We start from the raw sequence: 18457 nt of genomic DNA, 5'->3' as shown, positions 1-18457 counted from the left end.
TTGTGGGAAGTTTATGTTATGACAGTACTGGCTAGAGCTAGGAATTATCCCCTACAGGGCACACGAAATTAAAGCAAAATGTTATCTAAATGAAAATAGGAAAAGCTGGGATTTTCATCTTTGATTGCAGTGTCGTAACTAACACTATAAACCGGACCCTAAGATGTATCCTGTGGAAGCAGTGAAAAGTACTTGACCTTCAGAATGAGCTGGACCAAACACAGTGAAAGCTCTGATACTTGTAGCTACTTTGTCTGTAAATATTTGATTCTATCTTTCTCCCAGAGTCGAGAAGCTAAGCTGTGGACAAACCAAGGAACTTTCTCTGCTAGGGAAGTAGATAACAGCAGTTGAGAATAAAAATGTGAAATGCCTGGTTCTTTGTACCTGTTTAGTTTGATTCCTTGGGGTTTATTCCCAAATGTGGGCTTTTTGTGTTTTCCTTCCTCCCTCTTTCCCCCAGGCTAGTGACCTCAAAGTCATTTCAGTCTTTGGAAGACTTTGATTTAATCACATTCACATTCTTTCAAAGCTGTTCTGAAATTTGCACATTGCTACAGTGAATTACACACACCCACACACCCCCAACTCTCCCAAGTTGTTGTTTTGTTGGGTGTCACTTGCCGGCATCATTCCTTCATATTTTTGTAGTGTTGGGTTTTCAAGCTACATCAGCCTCTGCCTTTAAATAGTTAACTCTTGGCAAATGACTTATGTCAAAGCTTTGGCATCTTGTTCTTCAGAAAACCTTTACAAATTAATAACATGCATCCACGAGATTTATTGCTTTCCAGGCTGAATGCCTAGCGACCGTCTTCTGTGTCTAAAAATGGTTCTCGTCGTTAGGGCCATCTTTTAGGAAATGGTGAGTTTGACATTTGAGTGCAAATATGCACATATTTATAAAGATGCTGGGGACAGAAAATGTCTTAGTAATGAACTGAATTGGTGTGGTTTTTTTTTCTCTTTTAAAGGCTCTTGTTTTATACCCTGCAACGTTAAAGGGATGCTGCTAAAATGCCTTACTCAGGGGTGGGTTTTTTTGGTCTGTGAAGTATAAAACCTTAAGTACTGGTTAATATATGTCACCTGTTTAGTTCTACTTCGATGTGTGGGGTAGAACTTGATGTGTTGTTGGGGTGTTTTCCATCTTCAGATATTTGCAGGCTTAGGCAGTCAATTTGAAAGCCAGACCTCTTAATTATTAAACCGAAGAAATGCTGATAGTGTTGGTGTTTATAGTAATTTCTGTGATGAAAAAAATCAGTGCATTTGTGCACTGTTCTTAATATTATAGGAACATGTGGTGGTTTGGGGTTTGTTTTTTTTTTCTTCAAGGCTGTTTTGTGTTTGTTTGTTTCCCCACCCCCCGGCCCTCCCTCCACCCCCCACCCCTGCCCTTAAAGACATTAAAATGTGTCAGGGCATGAAGCACTCTGAAATAGTGCTTTTCAGTAATGTAGTAATAATACATGGGTGAGTAGAGCAGGTATGCATTTTGAGAGGTGTCTTTCTGAACAGTTTCTGTCCCAGCAGAGTGTGTTTTTGCCTTTATAAAGATGTCAGAAAAATTGGGTCTGAAAGCTGAGAACTTCTTGGGAAGTGGCTTTTAAAGAGTGTTTATTGTCTTTTTTTTCTGTGAATTGGCTATTGAGCACATCTTAACAGTTTTTAAGCTGATTTTTAATACCAAAAAAATACACCCCACTCAAACCTTTCAGTGGGTTGCAGGGTTTTTGCAGGGTAGTCTTGGATCCTGTTCAGTGCACTTTAATTAACCATACAAGGTAGTAAATTAAAGTACCTCAGACTGACTTGACAGTCAATTAAACCTTGGTTGATTTCATTGAGAATGTGATCATTAGTGTAATTGGCCAAAATGACAGGAGGCCCACTTGGAATTGTGCCCACTTGAAATTTTTTCCCTAATTCTGTATATGCAATCCTGGTCAGAATACTAGACAAATGGAGCTCTATCCTAATAATTTCCAAGAATTTCATGTGGCTGTCTGGAAAGAAGGCAAAAGTGGAGGAACGGGTTAGTTGGGAATCCAGATGGCAAAACCTTTTGGGGTTTAATGTTGTGTGAAGTACTTTGAATCTCTTCTTTCCTGGTGGGATTTGTGTAGAGTTTTGCAAAGTTCACCATGTGATTTCAATCAAAAGGACATGGATGTGTGAGGGAGAGTTAAATATGTTGAGAGACTAAGCTGAGAGCTGGCATTTGCATGCTTTAAGACAGAGTTAGGCTTTTCCTATTGTTTAATCTTGCTTACCTAACTTGGTGTCTTCACCTGGTTAAGACAACAGCACTCTCCCTTGTTGTGTTTTTACATACTCTGCTTTGCCTGAGAACCTAAACTTAACAGTCCTGGTTCATGAGTTGCTTTGGTTTCCTGGGCTGTAGTGTGGATGTGTTGCTTCAGTAGATTGAGCAGGGATGCCTAACAAGCTCCAGGGTCCACTTGGTGTGGTGTTACTGCGATACTGGAGTGTCAGACTGTGCATTTATGGGTCAAATGCTTGCTTCCTTCCTTCCTTGGAAAGTGTCTAGTGCATGTGGGTACTACTGTGATGCAAATACATGCTACAAAACTGTTTCTTGAATTACTGCAGGTTTTCTGGTCCATCTCCAAAGATACTTTCACCTCCTGTTCCAAAAAACTCATTTGTTAACACCGTGGGTTCCTGTCTATCCTCCTCCCGTAGACAGTTCTTCCTTAATCTCCTTGTACAGTAGCCAGATGATAGTTTGTTCCTTCCAGACCAAAAGGAATTATTTAAGCATGCTTTGAAAATTTCTGGGCATCTTCTCTATAGCTGAGTAGGTTCTCTGGGCTATTTTTCTCAGCTGGGGAAATATAACAGGCTTTAACTTCCTGTGGTGCTTCTGTACCGTTTCCAGACCCTCGAGGGCTCATGGGGCAAGAATATGAGGTCAGAAATTGGATCCTGATCTTCTGTGTGGCAGTTGGCCACCCATAACATTGGCCTATGTAGTGCTATCATCTGAAAAGTGAAGTAAGCTCATCCATGTGGGAGTCTGCATATAAAATTCCCTAGCAATACCACGGCATGGAATTCGATACAGATTTTCTTAATCAGGCCCTGGTAAGGCTCTTTTATACACACTGACTCCCATTTAGAGGGGTGAGTGTTAAGATGTTTGATGTAAACATCCTTGAAAAATACAGTGGTGTGGGTTTGTTTTATGTTTGTTTGCTTGGGGTTTTTTGTTGAGAAGAAACCCTCAAATTAATTCCACACAGTTCAACAGAGCTCACTTTTGAAGGCAGGGAAGGACTATGTGTTTCTGATGTGCTGGCACAGAGCATCTCTGAAAGACACACTGCACAGAGAACATGAGTGTATCAGCACTGCTATATATTCCAAGGACAGCTGGTATGCCTGCTTTGGAGAGGCTTTTCAAATGTAGGATATTGTTCAAGTTCTGTACATCTGTGTAAGTAGAAGTGTAATTGCCTGGCCTGCTCGCTGCTTTGTGATTATTTTGTCCACCATTTCTATTCTAAAAAGAAAAGTAGTGTTTCTGTCCTCTCCTTCCAGTTTTTCAGTCACCCTCAGGGGAAAGAGGAAAAAAAAAAGCCAAGCCACAACAGTCTATCCTCTTTGACTGCTCACTTTGTTCAGGTTTTGTAGGGGCTCACCAAATTGCTGTAAATGAACAGTTAAGTGTGGAAAAGAATAACCAGCTCCTGAGTCTAGGGTTTTAAGAAGGGGGGGGGGGGAAAGTAGGCCACCTGTCAAGTCTGCCAGTCCAAGCTGAATTTGATGGGCTCCAGAGTCATCCTGATTACTTCATCATCCTCTTAAAAAGAAAAAAACCCAACACCTTACTGTTAATTTTCTCACTTTTTTTTTCCCCCTTCTTCTTTCTCCTTTCCTTCTTTTCCCCGACTTGGCAAACGTAGCTTGTTTCCTGTGTTTTCAGTTGAACTGAAATTAATACAGCTTTGCAAAGTGTGTTTGTGGGGAGAGCTGTTCTGACAGTTTCCTACCAAAAATACTTTGGTTTTGTAGCAGAATTGTTGATGTTTTATGCCTTTGGGGGCTAGCTCTCTAGTGGGTATTAACTTGTGTTAAGGATTGGCCTTCGAACACTTAATAGGTGGAAAGTTCAAAGGGTTTGGTGCTCCAATTAATGTTATTGACAGTTGATAATTTTCCTTATGTCAACTAAAATTTGATCAGCTTTTCTATAGCTGGGAAGCCTTTGTTCAGTCTCTAATGTGCAATGGATTCTTTCCATAGTGGTAAGCTGGTCAGAGGAAGAGTTCAGTAGGTTGTCTGCCTTCACTGATGATGCTGGATGGTTGGTTGTGGTTCTGTTTTGTCCTTTCTTTCTTTTTGTCTACAGAGGAGGGCAACAAAGCTGGAGAGGGCTTTGGAGCACAAGCCCTGTGAGGAGAGGCTGAGGGAGCTGGGGTTGCTTAGCCTGGAGGAGAGGAGGCTCAGACGAGACCTTATTGTTCTCTACAACTACCTGAAGGGAGGTTGTAGCCAGCTGGGGGCTGGTCTCTTCTCTCAGGCAGCCAGCACCAGAACAAGAGGACACAGTCTCAAGCTGTGCCAGGGGAGGTTTAGGTTGGATGTTAGGAGGAAATTCTTCATAGAGAGAGTGATTGCCCATTGGAATGGGCTACCTGGGGAGGTGGTGGTGTTGCCGTCACTGGAGGTGTTTAGGAAGAGCCTGGCTGAGGCACTTGGTGCCATGGTTTAGTTGATTAGATGGTGTTGGGTGATGGGTTGGACACAATGATCTCTGAGGTCTTTTCCAACCTGGTTTATTCTATTCTAATCTATTCTACTTCGATACCTTCTGCCCTCCCCCTGCTTATTCCCTTGAAGTGTTGTAAGCTGTGTTGGTGTCCTGTCAAACTTACTAGATACATTTGCAGTGATCTAATCTCAGTTTCTTGTGTTTTAGGATCCAGCCAGAGTAGCGGAGACGGCAAATTACCTAAGATGTGAGCAGTCCTCCCTTAGCAAAGTCAAGTCTTGTTCTCAAAATGGACCGAAGTAAGCGGAATTCAATAGCAGGATTTCCACCACGCTTGGAGCGCGCTGAAGACTTCGATGGTGGCGCTGGAGGAGAAGGGAATGCGTCCCAGATTGGCAGAGTTTGTACCTCTTCGTACAGAGCCCTCATAAGTGCCTTTTCTAGACTCACTCGTCTCGATGACTTCACATGTGAGAAAATTGGCTCTGGCTTCTTCTCTGAGGTGTTCAAGGTGCGTGTTGAGTTCTTTCCTCTCTTTGTGTTGGTTGTTTCATGTTCGGTGCTGAGAAGGCACGAGAGCATCGGCTGAAGTACCTTGCACTGAAGTCAACTGTTTGTTCTTGTATTTGCTTTGCTAAGGATGGATGAGTGGTGAAGAACTTGCAAGTATTTCCTCTGTCACTCATCCAGCAGCTTTTTATCAGGTGTAACTTATCTGGGGAGTTGCACAGCCTATTTGGGAGGAAAAGTGAAACCAAATTTCCCCCCCCCCCCCACTTTGTTGTGTTTTTAACTTTTGGTTTCTGTCAATAGTATTTTTGCCTTCACGCAGTGCATTAAACACCACTGGCTATCAGTCCTCTGGGCTGTGAATGTCCTCAATTTATCTGCTTTAGTAGTTTTGTGGGATTGTACTCATACCTTTGGTACTCTTTGCCTGCCAGCCCTAGATGTATGTGTTAGGAGATCTACACATGATTACTGGATTTGAAACCACAATATTTATTGCAGTGAAGTTAAAACTAGCTGCTCTTCTGTTTCTTTTGCTGCTTTCATGCTATGCCTCTAACTCAAATAATCAGAGATTGCTTTGAACTAAATAGTATCATAGTATCAGTCAGGGTTGGAAGGGACCACAAGGATCATCTAGTTCCAACCCCCCTGCCATGAGCAGGGACACCCCACACTAGATCAGGCTGGCATGAGCCTCATCCAGCCTGGGCTTAAACACCTCCAGGGATGGGGCCCCAACCACCTCCCTGGACAACCCATTCCAGGGCCTCACCGCCCTCAAGGTGAAGAACCTCCTTCTCACATCCAGCATGAATCTCCCCACCTCCAGCTTCATTCCATTCCCCCTAGTCCTATCACTACCTGACATCCTGAGAAGTCCTTCCCCAGCCATCCTGGAGGCCCCCTTCAGATACTGGAAGGCCACAATTAGGTCACTTGGGAGCCTTCTCTTCTCCAGACTGAACAGCCCCAGCTCCTTCAGTCTGTCCTCATAGGAGAGGTGCTCCAGCCCTCTGATCATCCTTGTGGCCCTTCTCTGGACACCTTCCAGCACCTCCACATCCCTCTTGTAATAGGGGCTCCAGAACTGGACACAGTACTCCAGGTGGGGTCTCACCAGAGCTGAATAGAGGGGGAGGATCACCTCCCTTGACCTGCTGGCCACACTTCTGATGCAGCCCAGGATCTGATTGGCTTTGCAAGCAAATCTGATGTTGTCAGTGAATTGCTGCTATGAATCTGGGAAGTGGGTAGGATCTTTGTAAAACATTCTGTGAAACCATACAGGCAACTCCAGGTTTATAGTGCTGATGGTATTTCTGCTCTTCTGACTGTTCTGGGAGGGCTTATCATAGAGGAATAGGACATTGAGTTGTCTTCCAGGCTTTCAGGCATTGCAGAAATAATTTGTTTCCTTGTCCTAGTTCCTGATGTGAAACAAAGTCATCCTCCAAATTATTTCCATTTCAGCAAAGTGCCAGAAAACTTTTATCTCCATTCCACTACACTTCACATGGTCTTTTGTTTGAGAAATTGAACCCAACCCCCTCTTACCCAGCTTTATGGCCATGAATAGGTATGTGAGTCAGAAAATGAAAATTGCTTTGGTACCCAAAGGCATTCAGATCTCCATATATGACCTCTCTTCTTGTGTAAAGGCAAGTCACTCCACAGAAGTTTTTCTGTTTAGCTAGAGAATAAAATTCAGTTTCCACTAACTTAAGATTTTAGTTCATTTAGAGGGGCAGCCATGAAGAATTTTCCTTTGGGGTGTGTAGGATTACTTGGCTCTCTATAAAGCCAGCCTGTATACCAACTGAAAACAAAGGGTTTGTTTTGGCTTGTTTGGTTTCTGATTCTTTTTTAGCTGTTTGGAAAGCCTTCTGTAGTGCATTTTGTAGCAACTGTTTCTATATCCAGATGTTTCTTAATGTGAAATACACTGATTTTTCAAGCTCTGTGTGCCACAAGAGGTCATCTTTACAGTCTTTCTGACTAAGGTGCTGTGAACTGTCTAAGGGCAGCAATACACTTGAGTCATCTCTAAGTAACTGGAGATTAACAGACCTTGATTTGTGTGAATTAAAGAATTCAAGTTTTGGAGTGACTTTCTTCACTGAGAGAGTTGTTAGCCATTGGAATGGGCTGCCCAGGGAGGTGGTGGAGTCGTCATCCCTGGAGGTGTTCAAGAAGGGATTGGACGTGGCACTTGGTGCCATGGTTTAGCCATGAGGTCTGTGGTGACAGGTTGGACTCGATGATCTTTGAGGTCTCTTCCAACCTTGGTGATTCTGTGATGCTGATTAGACATCCTGTCTTTCTCCTCTCCTGTAAATTCAGGGGTTTGCTTTCTTGAATGCTTGGATTTTGCAGTGCTTACTTTATGGATTTGTCCTATAGTGGCATTGCCAATTATAATTATGTTGGGACTTCTAAAAGTTTGCTGGTTGAATAGCTGCATAGTTTGTGAACAGACATACTGGGAGGAATAACTAATGTTCTACCATGCATTGGTGAAGAGTATCATGGGGAAGCACCCTGAGGCAAGGTGCTTACATCTCCAGCAGAAGGGTACTGTATTATTGATCAGAAGCCACTGTTTTTCCCTTGCCTGCTTTTGTTTCCTGAAAGTAAAGGTAAATTGCCAGCATTTATAGGAATTGATTTAAGATTATCCTACTTTAAGATATCATTTGGTTTAGTCAGGTAGTTGACAGACAAAGCTGTTTGAGAACTTGTATTGAGAGAAATCCCTGAGAGGCAATTTATCCTCCTGTAAGTCTGCTAACTCTTTAAAAACCTTCCCCTGCCATTCCCCTTTAAGTAAGCTAAACTAGGCATCACATGGTGCCAGTCTGCAATCGGTGGCATTACCCTAAGAGACATGGTTGTAGTCTGAGTATCTAGTGTCTGTTTTCCCAGAAACAACCACAGACCTCCTGCAGGGAGACAATGAGTGATAAAGCCTTCACTTTCACATCAGTTTCAAGCAAGGTCTTGCTTCAGTTTTGGCACAAAGGGATGAGAATGCCTTAGGACCTTATCTTAGATGCAGTTCCATGCTCATTTAAGCAGGTTTCTGTTCTGCTAGTTTATCAGCTTGACCACCTCTGTCATTAATCCTGCTGTGCTGATGATCAGATTTCATGCAAGAACCTTGATGTGCTTCCAGGAAGGAGAGTCTCATGGTTTGACACAGTTAAAGAGCAGTCTGATCTGCAGGCTTCTGATCTGCAGGCGTCCAGCTAAACGATTGAACTCCGAAGTGGTTCTGAATTTTTCTCTGCTTATTGCATAAGTAACTTTACAAGAGCAATGAAGCCCTCCCTTTAAATTACCAAAAGCATCTCAAAAAACCTCCTGTCACCAGAGCTCTGAGGTGTATCTGTGGTATTGTGAATATCAGACACAGGGTTCACTCAAGAGATTTGATGAAGAGTGCTTGGACTGTTATGAGGCTTTGGGATTTTTGTTTTGCTTTGTGACTGACAATTGTGTTCAGAGATTTCTTCTCTCCTTTTCTGTGGAAATCCTGTTTTAAAATACATCCCAGTGAATAGGAGCTTCCTTCTCTTAGTTTGAGAAGAGGAGCACATTACAGCTTAGATGTATGTATTAATGGTCATATGTGCTATGGATGATCTCTTAGCATTCTAGTGCAACTTTATTCATCATAATGTATTGAGCTAGTAATTTGATGATAACACTTCAAATTCACATTCACCTGCATACCAAGTGCTACAGAAACTTCTAGATAAACTGAACTTTGTCAAACTGTTGCTAGTCTGAATCATCTGTGTGCCTGTTCTGATTCTCAATGCAAAGGGCAGCACACTGAGGTTTGCTCTTAAAACTGAGCTAGGCATTTATATACTTGCACAATGTCCAGCCATGATTTCAAACCTTTACACTCCTAGCTAGGAAAACCAGTAAGGGTTGATGGGACTAGAAGTAATTGTGGGGGACAAAAACATCATACTGCAACTAAATACCATATTAGGAAATAGATACTACTAATTTTTAAGTATGTGTTGGAACAGAAGCCAGACTAAAACCCAGGAACTTTTTCTATTCAAATAAACTTTCATGGACAAAGCCAGCACTAAATGTCCAAGTGGCTGTAACTTTTATTTCAGATGTTCTTGTTGGCTCTGAGTTCTGTAGCTGAAATTTTGAGAGAGGTTGTAATTGCTGTGTTGTGTTGGATGAATGTTAAAAATGGGCTTCTTGCAGTTTGTTGTTCCTGTATACATGAAAATATGGATCACTGATCCAACTGTGCAGAATCAGTGCCCTGTGTGTTTGCATGTTGGGAAAGCTGTGTTGCTCTACAGGTGTGGTCACTGGGGAATTTGAGGGTTTGGATTGTTGAAGAATGGTGAAGTCTTTGGACATTCAGGGAAGAGCTCCTTGTTTTGTCTTGGGTGGTTCTGGATGTTAACACAGTTGTTCCATTGCAGACATTTTTTCTGGTGTTTTAAATGCTCCTGGCCATCTAACTAGCACTGCTACCAAAAACTAAGTCAGGAGTAAGAAAGCCATTTTTTTGGAAGCCTCCCCTTCCCAATAGCTGGAGAGTTGGCATGTATATAATAAGGGAAACTGTGATTGATTTCTATTTGTCAGAGAACATGCTGTGACAAAACTGCTGAAGTTAGAGCAGCCCTCCAAAGATTATCTTTGGGACAGGCAGAGATCAAATTGGAAGATAGAACTCAAGTCAACAAGGCCTGAGTCCTGACCACCTTGAACTGTGCTTTTAACCTTGTTGGAGTCAAGAGATCTACTATTTGAAATTAGTCATTGGCGGGGGGGGGGGGGGAAAGTATCTTATGAAATACTCTAAGAACTATGTCAGGGTAGTTTATATATCTTAAGCATAGGAAGGTTATTCAGGTGAGCAGTGAAAAAAGGACATAGGAGCAGTCAACATGGTTTTGCCAAGGGGAAGTCACATTTGACCAACCTGGTAGCCTTTTATGAGGACATAACCAGGTGGATAGATGATAGTAGAGCAGTGAATGTGGTTTATCTTGATTTCAGTAAAGCATTTGACACTGACTCCCACAGCATCCTTGCAGGTAAACTGAGGAGGTGTGGTCTGGATGATTGGGTAGTGAGGTGATTGAGAACTGGTTGAAGGAAAGAAGTCAAAGAGTTGTGGTCAATGGCCACAGTCTAGTTGGAGCCTGGTATCTAGTGGAGTCCCTTAGGGGTCAGTACTGGGACCAGTACTACTCAGTATGTTCATCAATGACCTGGATGAGTGCACAGAGAGCACTGTCAGCAAGTTTGCTGATGGCACCAAACTGGGTGGAGTGGCTGACACACCAGAGGCTTGTGCTGCCATTCAGTGGGACTTGGACAGGCTAGAGAGTTGGGCAAGGAGAAATTTAGTGAAGCTCAGCAAGGGCAAGTGTAATCTTGCACCTGGGAAAGAGCAACCCCAGCTATCAGTGTAGGCTGTTGGAGAGCAGTGAAGGGGAAAAGGACTTTGGGGTCCTGTTGGATGGAAGGTTGACCATGTGCCAGCAATGTGCTCTTGTGGCCAAGAAGGCCAGTGCCCTTCTGGGGTGTGTTAGAAGGGGTGTGTGTGTGGTCAGTAGGTCAAGAGAGGTTCTCCTCCCTCTCTACTCTGCCCTGGTGAGGCCACATCTGGAATACTGTGTCCAGTTTTGGGCTCCTCAGTTCAAGAAGGACAGGGAACTGCTTGTGAGAGTCCAGCACAGAGCCATGAAAATGAGTAAGGGAGTGGAATATCTTCCTTACAGGAGAGACTGAGGGAGTTTGGGCTCTTGAGCTTGGAGAAGAGGAGCCTGAGGGGTGAGCTCATCAATGGTTATAAATATGTAAAGGGTGAGTGCCAAGAGAATGGAGCCAGGCTCTTCTAGGTCATGCCTAGTGACAGGACAAAGGGCAATGGGTGGAGGTTGAGGCATAATAAGTTTTATGTAAACATGAGGAAATTTTTATTTCACTGTGAGGGTGACAGAGCCCTGGAACAGGCTGTCCAGGGGAGTTGTAGAGCCTCCCTCTCTGGAGGTATTCAAAACCTGCTGGTATGTGTTTCCTGTGTGACCTGCTCTAGGTGATCCTGCTCTGGCAGGGGAGTTGGACTGGATGATCTTTTGAGGTCCCTTCCAACCCCTAGCATTCTGTGATTCTGTGATAACACAATAAAATACTTGTTTAATGGTGGATGAGCAAAGACAAGCATATGAACATGAGGTGTTTAAGATGTATTGCAGGATTAACTAGAAAACTGCCTTTTAGAGCTGAAATACTAAGCAGCTGAACATAGTGTCTCCAAAGAAAACCACTGAGATGGAAGTCAGCCCTTCCATTTCAGCATACTTACTGACAGCACCAAGTGCTGAGCACTCAGTTTATGATCCTCTATAGCTTGAGATTCTTTCTGCAGAACACTTGCATTCAAAATTGTTTTGTGTTTTTGCAGCAGTTTATTTTTTGTGCCCCTTCCCTGCAAGCATGTTTTAATATTTCAAGACCACTTTGAGTTCTAATCCTCTCTCTGAAGTGCCTGGCCCTTCTTCACTCCCCATTTTGACTTCAGGGGGATTCCTTCAGACTCCTGCTTGATAATCTTACCAGTTTACCTGTGAACCAATACCTGCCCTTTTGGTTATGGTTTTACATTGCTACTGTAGAGTAGTTCCTGGCTTACTTATGAAGCTGTCTTGTAAGATGCACTGAGGTCGTGTGAAAAACAAAGTACAAAGTATCTTAGTGCTGATATAAAATGGATACCCTTGAGAAATGAATGCTGAACATGTCAGAACTATTCTGGGATGTATGGACTCCATAGCCTGTGGACCTGGCACTATCCAGATGCAAGTCCAAGTCTGAATACAGGGAGAGGGCAACATGCTTTTGATTGGCTTAACAAGAGGAGTGGTGGGTGAAGATGAGTCAGTATCCCCAGCATACTAGTGCTGTATGTGCTTGTGCTGAAAGGCCTCCTGTTTGAATACCCTGGAATGATGCTCCTTAATTCATCAGTTAGTTATGTGCTCCAAGTTTCAAGAGTGCTGACTGATCAGGGAAGGTGCACCTGTCTAAATACATACCTTGTGCTGGGGGATAGAATCCAGTTTCTCATATTTATTTAATGACTTCAAGGTGCCTTAAAGATAAGCAGCATCCAGCTGTCTAATGTGAAACAGGAAACAGGGCTGATGTGTGGTTGTGCTTAGAGGTGGTGTGAAGAGCACATGCAATTACTTTATATTGAACACTTTCAATACTTAGTGTACATCAAGGGCAACAGAACTATCAGTTTTATCCTATCTAGTGTGATTTATATTTTGTATCATTTATGATACTGCTTCTCTCAAGCACACTGTCATGCTGGCTGACTTGATCTCTGGAACAGCCAGCTGACTGTGGCAGGTCTGAAAGATGCTACTGATGTGGCATCCCCAAATTGACTCATTGAGAGCTTTTAGGTTTTTTTGCATGTTGGGTTGGTGTTCTGTTTTTAATTGCTGTGCTTGATGACTTGAACATTCTGCATGATAAATACCACTCTGTATGTCTATAATTTTCCTGGCCTTGTGGAGTGCAGTGTAGAACTTCTTTTGGCCTCTGACCTAGGTTTGACAGAACTTTCCAACTAGAATAAGCAGTGCAGAGTAAGGACTGTACAGTAAAGTAAGTGAGGGACTAACTCCTAGGACTTCAGACACAAAAGTTGTGAGAATAGACAGGTCACTTAACCAAAGGGGGGAAAAAAAGGGATGTTTGGGTTTTTTTTGAATGGCATGATTATCTGTTTTCTTGTCTTACTTTTCCCATTATGTCTCAAACTATATGCTTAAAGTTAAAGGCTTCTTAAACAGTTAAGGCTTGGAAGAGTTATTAGGTCATCTACCTACAGGTTGCCCCATAATCAAAGGTCATTCTATTTTACCAGAACTAATATGTTGTTTATAGCATATATTGACACCACATATGACATGGGTATACTCCACCCTGTTGTTGGTTTTTACATTTAGTTCTGAAGACCTCAAAGACACAATCATGTGGATTTCACTGCTCAGGGTGCAACCTCACTGTTGTAAATTCTTATCTGACTTGAAGTCTCTGGATCTACTTGTCCACTCAGTTGTTCTTTGTGTTGCTTTAGCTGGCCCTGCTATTTTTAGTACCTTTTCTTTCTTTGCTGTAAAACTTGTATGAAGTTAGGTTTTGATCCTTTCAATCTGCTCAGTAGTCCCAGTTTCTGTCTCATTCTTGTCCCACCCTCACTCTGGGAATGACCTAGTTCTTGCAGTATAGCTTTTAGTCTTTCCAACATCTTTCTCTTTTTAAAGTGGACATCTTAACTTCTTTTTAACAGTGACATGTAAAATCTATCCTTCGACTTTCTGTCACACTCTTTGATATGAGGACAGACTGAGGGAGTTGGGGCTGTTCAGTCTGGAGAAGAGAAGGCTCCCAGGTGACCTAATTGTGGCCTTCCAGTATCTGAAGGGGGCCTACAGGAAGGCTGGAGAGGGACTTCTCAGGATCTCAGGTAGTGATAGGACTAGGAGGAATGGAATGAAGCTGGAGGTGGGGAGATTCAGGCTGGATGTGAGGAGGAAGTTCTTCACCATGAGAGTGGTGAAGCCCTGGAATGGGTTGTCCAGGGAGGTGGTTGGGGTGCCATCCCTGGAGGTGTTTAAGCCCAGGCTGGCTGAGGCTGTGGCCAGCCTGATGTAGTGTGGGGTGTCCCTGCCCATGGCAGGGAGGTTGGAACTAGATGATCCTTGTGGTCCCTTCCAGCCCTGACTGATACTATGGTAATGCATTCCACTTGCTGTTACCATAGCACGCTAGTACCTTATGTTTAATGAGACTGGGTCTCCTGTTCTGTGGCCTTCAGTCCTTGTTTCTGGTGAAGTTTTTCATTGGGGCACGTTAATTTTTATTTAGGTGGACCTAAAATATGGAGTGGCCTTCTCTGCTTGGTGAAGTTACATGAACAGGGTAATACTGCAAGTTTTGAATTTTTCTGAGTATCAGCTTTCATCAGTGAGCTGGAAGTGAACACAGACTATTGAGCAAAAGGAGGCCTCACTCAGTTCCTCTGGAAGCTCACTGTAAAACTTCCTTGTCTTGTGCAGCTTTGTCACGTACAACTGTGTCACGAGCTATCATTAGCCTGCCTTTGCTTGTAGGGGTTGTGGCATTAAGTTGGATGTCTTACAGAAGCCTGTGTGCTCATGTATGTATGCTATTGATAAACATTTATACAGTTAGCTTAATAAATCTTGTCAGTTAGCTTAATAAACCTAATTCTAAAATCAATGTAAAGCTAGGAAGGGATGTTATGAGCACTGCTAGAGTATCTTCAGCTGAGCCAGGCTCAAAGGTAAATAATCAGTTCTTGGCAGCTCTTTTCAGCCTGTCCTTTAAACATCCATTATATAACTCCAATATATAATATAGATATAATTATGTATTGCTCCCTTGGTGTATCCAGGCCACATTGTTATTTATTTTATTTTCTTTCATTGCTGCCCTTCTCATAGCTAGAACTTCCCAGTTTGATTAGTTTCTGCAGTGGTCCTGTCTGTCTGTTCCGTTGACTGCTAGCAACTCTTTGCTGACAGAGGGTTCAGTTTCCCTGTAGCATTTAATGAGGTATCATGTCAATGGAGGCCTTTATGGACATCTCCTTAACCTGTTCTTTAAAGTAGTAGGGACTAATGCAATGGAAGATGTAAATCCTGGCTATGTCATAAGGATCAATGTTATTGAGCAAGAGAGGAGTGGTTGCATCATAAGCCACACTGGACTGAAAAACCTCCAGCAGTGTATTAGGCTATTGTGACTTGAGTCCAGTTCTGGAGCCCCTATTACAAGAGGGATATGGAGGTGCTGGAAGGTGTCCAGAGAAGGGCCCCGAGGATGATCAGAGGGCTGGAGCACCTCTCCTATGAGAACAGACTGAAGGAGTTGGGGCTGTTCAGTCTGGAGAAGAGAAGGCTCTGAGGTGACCTAATTGTGGCCTTCCAGTATCTGAAGGGGGCCTACAGGAAGGCTGGGGAAGGACTTCTCAGGATCTCAGGTAGTGGTAGGACTAGGGGGAATGGAATGAAGCTGGAGGTGGGGAGATTCAGGCTGGATGTGAGGAGGAAGTTCTTCACCATGAGAGTGGTGAAGCCCTGGAATGGGTTGTCCAGGGAGGTGGTTGAGGCCCCATCCCTGGAGGTGTTTAAGCCCAGGCTGGCTGAGGCTCTGGCCAGGCTGATCTAGTGTGGGGTGTCCCTGCCCATGGCAGGGGGGTTGGAACTAGATGATCCTTGTGGTCCCTTCCAACCTTGACTGATACTATGACATGCACCTGGCTGAGCTGGAAGGGCAGAAGCTCTTCACAGTGGGATGGTAAAAAAACCTCCTGAGGAAGTGTGAAAGATTTGCTTTCCATTGTCTGTATCTTTCCTCATACTTTCTCTCTTTAGAGTGATGGTAGTTTTGTCTCGAGGAACAAAACAGTTGATTTAGAAATTTGAAGGGCAACAAAATTATTTCTTCATAACTCATAAAGAAATACTTCTGGTAGTCAGGCTAAAAACATTTTGAAGGCTGCCCTGAAGTAAAAGTCAGCTGATAATGTGAAATTTCACAGGAAACCTCAAATCTATCTTAGTCTTCTCCTTTGTCCTTACTGCTTCAGTTTCAAAGTTCTCTCAATTTCTAATCTGTTGTTTTGAACATGTATAAAGTTTGCACTAGGAAAGGATCCTCTTTGAGTACCTCTGGAATTAGCAGCGTGATGAGGGTTTGAGCTAATGTGAGATCACACAACACCACCTTGAAATTTGTGGCTGATAGGCTTAAAAGGTGTTTTGTTTTAGTTACTATGAAGTATTTCTAGGAAACTGTCTAACTGTGTATTAAATACTTTCCCAGCATTGGGTGTTAGACTTTTCTGAAGCTGGAGAGCTGTGACACTTGGTGTCAACACATGGAGAAAAAATAAACAAAAATTGGTTTGATAACTGGAAAAGTCAATGACTTCAGTCTTAATGTGTTTGGTGTATAAAAATGATGTCATTGCAGTGCATAAACAGTCTTTCATTGAGAAGAGAGTTGTTTGAAGGTAGTTGTTTCAGTGTAGTGAAAAAAGGGCATAAGGCCCAGTGGTTAGAAGCTGTAAGAAGAATTGTGCTTGTTTTTAAAACCTAAATGACTGTGGAGACAGCTTCAGCCAAACAGAATTTGCCTTTCTCTCTCTCATTGGGTCATTAGTGAAATTTTAGACATCTTGGTTTTTTTTTGACTGCTCTTGATTAACTTTGGCAAAGTGTTGAGAAACTCACAAGTACCAACAGTTCAAGGCCACCAATTTGGAAACTAATGGCCTGGACAATAAGATATTTGAGGCTTCTTATGTGAAGTTAGTGTTAAAACATGCTGCTAGCTGTTTGCTTGGAAATGTAGTCATTCTGTATATTACACAGACTGGCCAAGAAGGCTAGAATAACTTGGAAATCCTTGTGAAGCTCTTGAGTTATATCAACTAGGTGATTCTAATCAGCCTCTTTCTACTCTGATACTTGTTAGGAGTTGGAGGAAGCACCATTCTGTAGCTGAGACAAGATGTTGGTGTTTTCTTAGCCAAAGTAGAAGTCTTAGAAGTTTGATTTGTAATAGTGTGAAGTATCAGCCTCTTGGAACCCTTCTGCCTACTGCTAAGATGATTTGTATGGTATCCACTAAACCAGACAGTTGTCTTCATCTTGTTAATGACTATTTGATTATTGAGATGCCAACTCGCTGTCATCTTAGTCCTTGTCACTTAATTAGCCAGTGACAAGGCTGATCTTTTATAGGGCATAGGCTGTGTGTTGAAGTAGCAGTAAATAGGCCTTGCTCCAATGGATCATTAATATAGAAATTGAAACCTAATCAGTGTTATTATTCTTTATGGGTTGCACAATCAGGGCAAAGTGCTCTCTTCATCCCTACTCGTGAGCATCATGAAAATTCAGAATTACCTGTCTTGGCTTGCAGGGCACTCTTGCATTTAGCAGAATTGAGAGTGATTTTGGAACACAAAAGGCTTGTTCACATCTGTATCTGAAATAAGTCCTGATCTTTATTTCATTTGCTGGCTAGAAGTCTCTAGATAGGCAGTTACAATTGTCTTATAACACCAGCTATGAAATGCTGAGAGTGGCTCAAAAGCTGTCACCAAGTAGCAAAGCTAGTGAAGCTATACTGAGTGAAACAAATTAAAACAAAAAACAGGGGAAAGAGTTTTACTTACACTAAGTTTTTCTGGTTTGGTCAGCCATCCTCTCTGCTGAAGTAAAATCTTGGGAAGATATGACAGAGATATCATACTCTGAAAGCAAAGAATTTGCTGCTGTAGCAGAACAAAAAAATCACTGAAGCAGACTTGGGGCCAAAAGAATACTCAGTCAAAATAAATGAGTGCAGCATAATATGAAATTGTCCATTTTGAATTATACTTCCCACTGTTTGGAAGCTTGGCCTTTTCTAACTCATGCTGAACAGCTGATACATTGAATGCCTGAGGTAAGTCTTTGTTGCCCTCACAGCTACAGACAATGCTCTCAAGTTCTGTCAACAGAAAGACAGTCTGATACTGTAACAAGTGGAACCTTGCAATAAGAGATCACCTCCTGGTTGGATTTTGTGTTCAGTACAGTGACTTCTGTAGCTCAGAGTCCTTTGGGCCTTTGATTTTCTTCAGGAAGAAAAGTTGTGTCAATCTGAGTATCATTGTGCAGTTTCCCAGGGGCAAAGCAGGTGGCCAGATTCCCTTGGCACAGAAATGTTTGTGTGCTTTTTGTCTTGTTTTCTGTAATTTCTCAAGCACAGTTAAACGATCTGTTTAGTTTTCTGTTCTGGATGGAGATGTGCTGGGCTGGCAGCTCTGGGATTTTCTGTTTTGCCAGCTGGCAAATGTGAACATTTGTGTAAGCTCATTCATAGCTGATACTGAGAGACAGGTGCTGATTTACTGTTCTTCAAATAACTGTGCTGGCCTGTGCCCAGTGTTAACAGAGCTGCACCTAGAGAACAGGAGTGCATCACTGAAGAACGTTGTGCCACACCTCTCTGAACACTTATTTACAGGTATTGGGAGGGGAGGAAAGTTAAATATTCAGTGGTGGATTTCACTGCCTGTATCTGGAGAGTGTGTGTAGTGGTTAATACTTATGC

At 42.7% G+C, this 18457-nt stretch overlaps 1 protein-coding gene across 1 annotated transcript in view; it reads left to right on the top strand.

Moving 5' to 3' along the window:
* Nucleotides 1–18457, top strand: part of TESK2 (testis associated actin remodelling kinase 2) — a 100114-nt gene that overhangs the window by 3492 nt on the left and 78165 nt on the right. Inside the window, exon 2 of the mRNA XM_068141599.1 lies at nt 4949–5252. Within this exon, the coding sequence (XP_067997700.1) occupies nt 5031–5252 (222 nt within the window). The 5' untranslated portion in view covers nt 4949–5030. The remainder of the gene's footprint in view (nt 1–4948; nt 5253–18457) is intronic.

The sequence above is a fragment of the Melanerpes formicivorus genome, unplaced genomic scaffold, assembly GCF_026170545.1.
Source record: "Melanerpes formicivorus ecotype bairdi unplaced genomic scaffold, bMelFor1.0.p_v2 SCAF_7, whole genome shotgun sequence".
NCBI lineage: Eukaryota > Metazoa > Chordata > Aves > Piciformes > Picidae > Melanerpes > Melanerpes formicivorus.
The sequence above is the reverse complement of the archived record's forward strand: the minus strand, read 5'-3'. Positions and strand labels throughout refer to the sequence as shown.